Source organism: Strix uralensis, chromosome 2, assembly GCF_047716275.1.
Source record: "Strix uralensis isolate ZFMK-TIS-50842 chromosome 2, bStrUra1, whole genome shotgun sequence".
In the NCBI taxonomy this organism is placed as follows: domain Eukaryota; kingdom Metazoa; phylum Chordata; class Aves; order Strigiformes; family Strigidae; genus Strix; species Strix uralensis.
In genome coordinates, this window is record NC_133973.1 from 61225850 (window position 1) to 61235999 (window position 10150).

The following is a 10150-nucleotide window of genomic DNA, read 5'->3' on the forward strand; positions in this document are numbered from 1 at the left end:
TAATGGAGCTTAGTACAGCGATCAGTTTTATTTTGCAGGAATTCAAGTAATAATTCAGCTTTGATTTTGTCAGATACAGTGTTAAAATTGGAAAGAATGAAAAAATCTGAAGCAGACACACTGCATATTTCTTTTGTGAGTTACTTCTTGTGGAACAAGTGTTGATTTCTTTCTCTCCCTTCCAGATCCAAGGGCAAGCCCTAGTCAGGCTGCCAGACTCACAATCCATGCATGCTCAAGACCTATCATTAGTGATTCTCCTGACAATGCATCAGCTTACAAAAATATTGGCAACCTTAACTAAAACCTAAGTTGATGATTCCCCTCTAAGAAGAGAATATCACATTTCTCCACTTTTTCTATCTTGTTAGGCACATAAAAGAGGCACTAGTATTTCCTTCCTAAAACAGCATCATAGAGTTTTCCAGTTCTCTTGACTTGAATCTCTCCAAATCCAGCTGCCTCAAGGAGCTTGCTGTATTCTGTTGCTGTTCGCTCTTTTCCTTCTGTCTGGACCAACATATTCATCGAATACAGTTGAGTTTCTAAAGGCCCACTTTTATCTTCATTCAGAAGCGATTCAACCAGCAGCACTCCACCGCCTGGTTGGATAAAGAGAAGTAAAACACACACTGAGCTCTGAGAAGATGGGATATTTTCAGCTGAGGGATTAGATCCTAACCTTTAGTTTCAGGAAGAAGCAGCCTCTACGTTAAGCCATATTTCAGCACCACAGAAGAAGACAATGGAAGAGCAGAAGCGCTGGAGCATGCCTCTGCTTAGCTACCTAGGTACTGATGTACCAGGGCTGAAGGGGATGCTACGGCTGGGATGGAAATTCCCATTTCCCCCAGCTGAAATCCACAGGAGCTTACTGATTTTGCTGAGAACTCAGCTCTGTAAGCAGTGTTTTCAAAGCTCCAAGGGTTCAACCTGATGCTTGATGGGATTTTTACTGTGACGTATACACCTACCTAAACAATACCCCAAATCCCCAATCCTTACACCTAAATGTCTTGAAAGAGGGGTCCATGTAGAGGGGACTAAAACTGGAAGACAGATAAACCCCTGCACTGAAACTCTGCCTCCCAAATTAAGCATTGAGACTGGTGTGCTTCACATTATTGATAGGTGAGAGTTTCCCTGCTCTTCAAGAGCTTGTACCTACCAGGTTTGCAAGCCTTGTAGACTTTTGCCAGCAGTTGCCTGCATTTGTCATCATCCCAATCATGCAGTATCTTAGATAAAATATACAGTTCAGCTTCTGGAATTGAATCATTAAAGAAGTCTCCTGTAAAGCAAGAATACACATATTATACAAACCCCCCAAAACACAGAGGGATGAGTTAAACAAATATTTTCAGTTCTGTCCAGTTCTAAAGACTCTGGGCTTGCCATGTCCATCACCCACATCAGACAGCAACAGAGTTACCAGGTAAAAGTCCTCTGTGGCACTGCAAAGGGGATTTTGTTCTTGTTCAATCTCAAGAAGGTCTGAAATGTTTAAAAGCAGCAGCTCATCTGAAATAGCCTTTGATGCACAGGAACGAATCTGCATCTAAGTTTTCTCCAACAACAAGAATTCAGATTCGTAAAGTGTTAAGAAGAGAAGACAGTTTCTCATGGTTTCTGTCATGGAAAAAATGGAAGAATTTTCCCTTACCTAAGCAAATTTTCAAAGACCTTCAGTAACCATAGAGCTACACCATAAATCCATAAGGAAAAAAATTCATATCTCTCACCTCCTAGCACTAGCTTCGTCATCATGCCTTTTGTTCAGCACCTGGAATACTCCATTCACATTTTTCTCTCTGCGTCTTTATCATTTCCGCTCCCATTTCTTTGCACCACTGGCACACGTAACATTTCCCATGTTTCTCCATCTTTGTTTTTATATACTCCCTTCCTTCCTCAAGGCTTCTTTCCTCTCTCTGGGCTTCAAGTAATATTCTCATTCAACACTTTGAAGGCTTTTGTAAACATTAAAAATTAGATCCCCCTACACTCATTTTCATCATAGATCGTGGAAAGGCCATGCAAGATCTATGGACTGGGCAAGAGGAATATGGGCTAGCTCACCCACATTCAAAACTTGAAATATCTTAGGACTTAAAAGTCAATCAGTCATGACCAGAGAAGGAAAAACCCCTGCTCAGAGCAGTCCTGGCATCCTGAACATCTGCCAGGAGGTCTGCACAGGAGAAAAGGGAGTGTTAGGAAGATTTATAGTATGGCATAGCAGTTTTTAAAAATTGCAGGACTTTTTTGTTAAAGTACCCCTGTTCTGAAAAATCAAATAGTTCTGTTCAGGAGTAAAGAGCTTCTGGGTTGCTGAATAACCAAGTCATGTCTCTGATAGAAGGTAGTTGCAAATGCACAACTGGAACAGCCCTGTGGTAGCAATGAACTGCAGACCAGGGCTGGGGAGGCTGCAATCTGGGACACTCTGCCCACATAAGGGGCAGCTGGAGACCTGAGCCTCCAGTATGGTACCTCTGAGCAGAGACAAGGGGCTCAGGAACAACAGCTGTGACAACACTACACTGCTGTCCACACCTACCTTCATGGAAAGCGATCCGATGTTCCTCGGGGGGAACAAATTGCTCTTTGGCCATCTGCACGACTTCTGACAGGTCATAAATCGTGACTGTGGAATTTGGGTACAAAGAAACACACTCCTGGGCCAAAGCTCCTCCACCTCCTTTGGGGAGAGCAAAAGAAGGTCAGCACTGACACAAAAGCAACCTGTTCAGCAACATCCCCATGAAGCAATGCAGGCAATAGTACATTCAGCTTCATGGAAGCTGGCAAAGTACATCTGCTCCCCATGTGTTGCCGAAAGGGAAGAGAAGGGACAGGAGAGGACACTGTCTCTGTTTCCTCTGCAGGAAGCTCCAGGGCACCCAGGCCTGTGGGGGCAGTCCCAGCCCTTACAGGTCTTACACATCCCCTCGGGCAGTGGCTGCTGGAAGGTGGGAACTGAAAATCAGAGCCACTAAACCAGGTGCTGGGGAAGCAGTGATGGAGACCACGAGGGAGCCTGGCCCATCCTATGAATTCTGGCAGTGCTCAGCAGTGCTGGGACAGCAGGGTGCTGCAGGGTAAGAGGCTGCAGACAATATCTTAATGACACTGACTGAAGGGCAGGAGGGAAAGAGTCTGGCACCAGAAGAATGTATCACACAAGGCACAAAAAAATGCCAAAGCTGCCACGTACACAAAGGGATGGGCCACCACTCACAAAAATGAGACTCTGTAGAGAAAAGCATTCAGCTTCCTAATGCTTTCACCACTCTCACATTTCTCTTTTTAATCCAACCAAATCAGTGAAATGCTCCCTTTATTGCTGAGATATGTCCTGCCCATCATATAACACAGGAGTTGTTTTTTTTTTTTTCAGAGCTTATAAAAGTAAACAGTTCAGAGGCTTGTTAAAGAAGATCTACTGACGCTCACCTCCCAGGTCATAGATGTGCGAGAAAGGGGAAAGGTCAAATGCAGCAAGAACATCTCTGCCACATATACTCCATACCGAGTTCTGGCCAGCCATGAATTTCAGCATTTCTTCTTCTGATCTAGTAATAGTAATACACAGCACATAGAAAAAGTAACTTAAAATATCCTTGCTGATTCCTATCATATAACTGTTATTACAAGTTTTAGTTTAAACACTAATCTCTGTTTTTATTGACACAGAATACATTCTCTTCACACATAAACCTACCTTGAGTCTTACTGTAGCAGAAGGGTACAGCTATGCTTTCATGCATTTAAATAGGGAATTAAGACTAGTGAAGTCCAACAGCATATTATGCTGCTAATTCTCAGGCTTCCAAGGGACACTTTTTCCTTCAGCTACCATTGCCTCTGTGCCAGAGACCTGTGATATATTTTTCAGAATAGGAAATTATATATTTCTGTTCATAGTATCAGACAGTGTCCCAGTAATGGATATTGTTGAGAAAGGAAAACACTGCATGATGGTTCTGATGAGCAGGATTCTTCCATCATCATATTTAATTGTCCTGAGCCATAATTAAAAACATTAATTTTATCTACAATGAGGAGAACAAAATTTCTCTAAATATACCAATAATTACCTGTACATTGCTCCAAAAGGGTCTTTAGATGAAATGCCAAAAGCTCTTTCATATTGGTTTCTTCCTTCTCTAAAATAGCAATGAAAAAAGCATATTGTCGGAGTCACCATTAGCCGGGGTCCTTATTTCTCCGTGCAGGAACAGAAACGACGCAACACCAATGTGATGATCAGGTCGTCCATCTTTTTTATTATATATCATTGTCATCTATTCTATTCCTTTTCTGGTTACATTTATACTCTACTAAGTTCCGTACACGCACTCATCTATCTTCTAATAGGCTACAGGTCACCTACATGCGCTGTTCACGCGCCTCTACAAGCATTTGCATTGGTTAATTGCAATTAGCACGTAAAGCCCAAAACTTGCCAAAACTCCCTTATCTCATACCCTGTTTTGCTCAGACTTGTGTGCTTTTGCTGACCACAGGTGTTTCTCACTTATCTGCTATCTTGTGTGTTTTTGCCAGCCTTATTTTGCTGGCCTTGTCTTCGTCCTTGCATTCTTCTGTCTGCACTAACTTTCCCCCAGCGTGGCCCAGACTCCTACAGCATATGAGTGTGGATTTCTTTTTTCTTTTACCCCAAACACACCTCAGGGCTGTAGTTTCAGCTAGTTCATCGCTGTGAAAGGTGATCAACTTTGTACAGAATATATGCCAGCCTGTTTGTAATGGCTATAAAGGCACTCTCATGTGCCACCCCAAAATATGCCGATATATTTCTCAACCTTTCACAAGAAAGACTGGTTCTTTTGAACGTCAGGTTGGACAGGGTTTTGAGCAACCTGATCTAGTGGAAGGTGTCCCTGCCCATGGCAGGGGGGTTGGAACTAGATGATCGTTAAGGTCCCTTCCAACCCAAACCAATATATGATTTATGGGAACACATCTCAGGTAAAGGTACAACACTGGTGTATGCAGTCATCACCATCACACACGCCATGTTTGATCATCAGTTGTACGGACTGGAACAAGTGAGACTCCAGACCTGTATTAAACAACTCCTATAAACTACCCCTATAAGCCCCCTACTCCTATAAACTACTCCTTTGCAACAGAACTATCCTTAGCCATCATTACTCATCGTTTCCTTTATTGATGCCTCCTCAAGTAAGAGCCACTGTAATGATCAAATGTTTTTCTGAAGGTTATACCCACAGAAATCTGATTTATAGATCATCTCTACCATCAGAAGGGAAAGGAAAACATGAACCCACACAAGTGGAAAACAAGAATAAACAAGAACACATATTGGCCTTGTTAACAGCCCAAATGATCTGTTGTTTTTCTTTCTGAGAACCAGCCACCATCTTCGTGGTGCCCTTCCCCAGAAACACAACACTCAGAGCAGCCACCCAGATGCTGCAAAGCAGTCTGCAACAGACAGCTCACAATACTCCTCCTTACCTCACAGCATCAGCCAGGTAGTGCCAGCACAAGTAGACAGTATCGGAGTAATACATCATAATATGATACTGGGACTTGGGACTTGATTTTGTAAGGTAGATGTTGGAAATTTCTGTGTTTCTGTAGAGGGCTAAAGGGTGAAATAAATATATTTACTAACACGTATGATATACCACTTTGCCAAACCTATTGTACAGCATGGTATTTATCACCAGAAGATGTCTATATGACCAAAGACACAACCGCATTACTTCTACAATCAATCCTTCCACTGCAATGAGGAGTGGGTAAGGGCTGCTGAAATGTGTGTTGCTCCATTCAGTGTGAGTAAACACTACCTACCTACACTTATTCCAGTACCAAACATTCAAGAATAGCAAACATTCAAGAAAAGCCTTACAAGTGTCATTTACCTATAGGCTTCTGCTATCAGAAAAAGCTTTTGCTATGCTCTGTTTAAACGAGAATCTCTTGCAAACAAGTCTTTTTTTCTGATCAACAAGGCCAGCAAGTGGGAGACAAGCCCCCAAATCAGCATGCCAACCACACCTACCATCTCTCAGTTCACTAGGGCAGGACCTTCTGCAGACAGATGAATACCTAAAGGACTCACAGAAACCTCCTCCGCTTCCTCCAATGCATCTGCAGTGGCATCACTCACCCACAGGACTGGCATACAAAAGGAATATAAAAGATAGAACCTTCTTTCCCTAAACTCATTGGGCAACTACTTAAGCCCTAAAACAGGGCAAGGCAACACAAGCCAGAGCAGGGGACACAACCTGCAAGACTGGCTAGTCCTGACCAGCTGTCTGATGGTCGCAGATCCCTTCTGACCATGTGGACTCAACGTCTCTGATGTAAGGGCAAACTCGCATCACATTTCAGTTCAGGTCAGCAACCTAACAAAATACTTCACACGGTGGTAAACCCCAAAGAAAAACAAAACGTGTTTTTAAATCATGCTGTGGCCCATCCACCCTGGCATTTTGTTTTAAGGTTTAAAATCATGCCCATACCTCAGAGTTTTTTTGAGACCAGCTCTGTAGACACCCTGAACATCTTCTGCAAGGTCACATGAGGCTCTTTCACAAAGAAGTTTAGGGATATAGGTCCCTTCACCTGGGTTTTACTTTACACCTTTAACCACCATTGTCCTGGTTTAACCAGGATAGGGTTAAGTTTCCCCAGCAGTGGGGGGGGAGCTCTAGCCGGGTTATTCAGATACCATGCGGATGGACTTCACATCCTGGCAGGTCACATTTTCCTGGCGCGGGAGCCTGGTGCACTCGTGGTTTTGTACATCGTGCTTCAAACTGCTGTATTTGGTAGCTATTTTGCTCTGTTCATTGCTATCACTATTACTGTTATTGTTATTGCTTGTTGTGTTGCTATTGCACTGTTGTATTAAACCTCTCCTTATTTCAGTCTTGGGGCTTTGTATTACACTCCCTTTGTGGGGGAGGGGCAGCGGCCGCGTGGTCTCAGACCCGGGCAGGGGCTAAACCACCACAACCATGCTGACATTTTCTGCTTCTCTTTCAGCTCAAGAGGGGATGACATTCCCAAGTGATTCTGTAACTGGCCTAACACTAGATATCACCTCTCCCCACATACCTTGCCTCACTTTCAAAACCATCAGACGTTTAAGTCTTTTAGTTTCTCTCCCTTCTTCTGTCTTTATTACCTCCTTCTTGTGTCAGCTCTACTGTCAAGAGCTTCAATCCCACACAGGCATCCAGCAGTCTTTCCATCCCCGTGGTGCTGGTACCCAAGCGCACAGCAATAGCATCTGAAGACAGAGGCTCTCCTGACTCCAGCAGAAGATCAAACACTCCCAGCTCACAGGCAGTGAACATAACCTGGGGGTAAAAAAAGGAGGGAGTGAGGGATCAAGTGAAAGCACCACAGCCTACTGCATTTCTAAAGATGCTTTGTTGGAGAAAATATACATATCATAATATTTTTTTCATGTAAAACCAGATTTCATGTAAACAAGTCCAGTGATTAACCTGAAGTTTCTCTGAACACTGATAATACCATACAGTGCTTGCAGTGCACCTTTTTTCATTTGTTTTGCTTTCTGGCAAAGCCAACCAATGCTTTTGACTCACAAAGTTTCACATTTAGAGACCAGGTTTTGGCTGTGAATGATCCTGCCTCTTCCTTAGTTTCAGAGCACATTCTCACAGCCCTCCTTCCTTTTTGCCTGGAAAGCATAAAGGCAAGTCTGTGTGGTGGTGAGTTTTGTTGTTGATTTTGTTCTTTAACTGAGGATCTAATGTATGCTCCAGTGAACCCTGGAGAATCTCCTGTGGCTTCCAGGGCGGATATTCCACTGTATAGCCCCTATTTTCAGGGACTGATGTGCGCAACTACAGTGGTCTCCCTCAGTCAGGGAGCTTTCTCTCATCCAGAACGACTGCCTCATTCAGGCCAGCAGAATTGCCCTGTCTTTTCATAGAGAAGGTATATAACATCTCCTGGAACAACCCTCAACCTTCAGACAGACATACGTAACCATACATGGGAAAAACATCCTTTAGCTGTACAAAGTCAAGTTTACAAGTATTAGCCTATTTCTCCAGTCACACAAACACTCCTAAAACAGTAACAAAGCCATCAACTTAATGGACTGCCTGTATCTACAATGACCTTATAAAGTCCATGGGAAGCTCCTTTAACCCTCAGTAAGAACATGGTTTAACCAAAGTTGAGATCTTTTCTCAAAAACATAGTACCAGTGTTAATTTGGAAAGCATTGGGCACTCTTCTTTCTCACCAAGCAAAAGGTTTTTTCATTATCCATTTCTCTCCTCTCTTTACTATCACCTCTGCCTTCAGGAGCCTTAGGATGCAGCGGTGTTTGCACAACCCAGGGAGCATTCCTCCTGTTACCATGTTGGCTAGAGGTAGAGTAAGGGACAATAGGAAAGGTAACAAAATCATAAATGAGGAAAAAATCTCCGCTGCACTGGATACATAATTTTATGCCCCTGTGCTTACACACAGAAAGATAAATAAAATCAGTAAACAATAAGGAAAGTGAAACTACTAGTTCTACCTTTGTGCCTTAATCAAATGCTGTCTGGAAAAACAGTCATTATACCAGACAGAAGTTCTCAAGCTCAGCCTTCTGCATAATACATACAGACAAACTATGGGAGAGGAAAGGAAATTCTTTGAGAAGATATCTGAAAAATCTTCTTTGCATGGTTTAACAGGGAAGGAAAAAGGTAATTCAAATCAGCTGTTTCTCAAACTCCAAAAATGACAAGTGGGAAGAAATCCCACCACCTTCCACATTTGAGGCAGCCAGACAGCAAGTCCTCAGCTATAAACTCCAGTATTTTTTTATAAAGCCTCATGCAGAGACAAGGTCTAGTCATCCAAGTCCCCAAAGGTCACAAAGGTCTCAATAAATGATAAGTCTATTCTGAGGGGTTAGGTCACTTTAAAATCCTTTTTCTTTTCAAATTTCCTTCCTGCCTAAATGAGCAGACAGGACGCTTTGGATGAGTTTTTGTTCCAAAGACTTATGTTCGGGACCTAAAGTGAGATCCTTGAATATTTCTGCATACCCTGAGACATCTATCCAAGACTGAATTCTATTTCTTACCTTTGAGACTAAAAATCCACTGCTGTATTGCAAGATGATTTGAGGATAGTCAAGGTCTTCTGTGGAACTCATTTTCTTTCTGGACTGAGACACAGATTCTCTGGACCTCTTAATTTAAATAAGCTTCTTTCCACCAGGCACAGAGCACACAAGATGATCCACTTAATCTTATTGCTTCTGAGGAACACACTGGTTACAAAATGCGTTAGCTAAGTTATTCGGCTTCAATGGGTCTTTCTACCAGGTTCAGCTGTTTCTTTGGCCCTTCCATCATCAAGTACAAGGCTAAAGAAGCGGTAACAGATTGAAGCTTGTATTGTCGGTTCAGCAGTCAGTTAACATGCTGGTACTTCAGAAGCACTTGAAAGTTTGTAACAAGCAAAACAGAAATCACTGCAGAACAGCACCAGGGACCGGAACTCAGTGAAATGTACCAGGAATTCATAAACCAAAGCAGAGTCTTACTTGGGGCCTGTTCAAAAGGAGCTCTGCTCCACTGGGCTGGCTTTTTGAAGCTGGAAGTCTTCCCAAGAATAGAAATCCTTACATATCTCAGTCAGCTCAATGATGTGACCCCAGAGGAAAGATGACAACTTGGCAACACAAGTCTTCAAGTGAAACGTGGACATTCCCAGGGGTTTAAGAGTGAAGAAATATCAGCTCAGATCAAAGCAGTCACAGCATACTCCTGGCCAAGCCTGGCATCTCCCACAGCCCTAATTCCACTGACCCCTCACTCAAGCATATGCACAGCACTTACCTTCTTGCTGAAATAGAGACTTGTTCAGCTTCGGGCTCCAGTCATGCACCCAGGGCCTCAGACCTTACCCACGCAAGGAAAATGACAGGCATAACTGCTAGATAGCAGGCAAGAGCTGCCGAGGAAATAATCTGAGCAGAGTCCATACATGGAGCTGAAGGAAAAGAAAGCATCCCACCACAGTCTGTGCCTGCAGTAATTTCCACCCAGGTGTGAAAAACCTGGGTGTGCTTCCTGGTTTGGTTTGCAATCTGTGCCCACAG

The 10150-nt window shown here is 43.1% G+C and overlaps 2 protein-coding genes across 5 annotated transcripts in view; both read right to left on the reverse strand.

Annotated features, from left to right (window-relative positions):
- ASMT (acetylserotonin O-methyltransferase) lies at positions 1 to 9280 on the reverse strand. Its single transcript, XM_074858916.1, has 8 exons — positions 9128 to 9280; positions 7196 to 7370; positions 5509 to 5638; positions 4101 to 4169; positions 3457 to 3575; positions 2561 to 2701; positions 1169 to 1291; positions 1 to 602 (listed from the first exon to the last, which is right to left on the reverse strand). The coding sequence occupies exons 1-8, from the start codon at positions 9197 to 9199 to the stop codon at positions 388 to 390; spliced, it is 1044 nt and encodes a 347-aa protein (XP_074715017.1). The 5' UTR covers positions 9200 to 9280; the 3' UTR covers positions 1 to 387.
- AKAP17A (A-kinase anchoring protein 17A) overlaps positions 7231 to 10150 on the reverse strand; it is a 22501-nt gene continuing 19581 nt past the window's right edge. The window contains exons 6-7 of one of the 4 annotated variants that reach the window (XM_074858910.1): positions 9888 to 10041; positions 9658 to 9735 (exon numbers count right to left, since the gene is read on the reverse strand). In XM_074858910.1, the coding sequence (XP_074715011.1) occupies positions 9929 to 10041 (113 nt within the window). In that variant the 3' untranslated portion in view covers positions 9658 to 9735; positions 9888 to 9928. Of the gene's footprint in view, positions 7371 to 9657; positions 9736 to 9887; positions 10042 to 10150 lie in introns of those variants that run through there. The other 3 variants (XM_074858914.1, XR_012627561.1, XR_012627560.1) reach the window with 3 other exon arrangements.

What these genes read in the sequence shown, in the direction of transcription:
- ASMT (XM_074858916.1), bottom strand. Translation starts at nt 9,199, where the DNA reads ATGAGTTCCACAGAAGACCTTGACTATCCTCAAATCATCTTGCAATAC. An exon ending in TACCTGGCTGATGCTGTGAG is followed by an intron (nt 4,170 to 5,508) that starts GTAAGGAGGAGT and finishes TTGCTATTTTAG; the next exon opens with AGAAGGAAGAAACCAATATG. An exon ending in TCGGATCGCTTTCCATGAAG is followed by an intron (nt 1,292 to 2,560) that starts GTAGGTGTGGAC and finishes CTTGCTTTACAG; the next exon opens with GAGACTTCTTTAATGATTCA.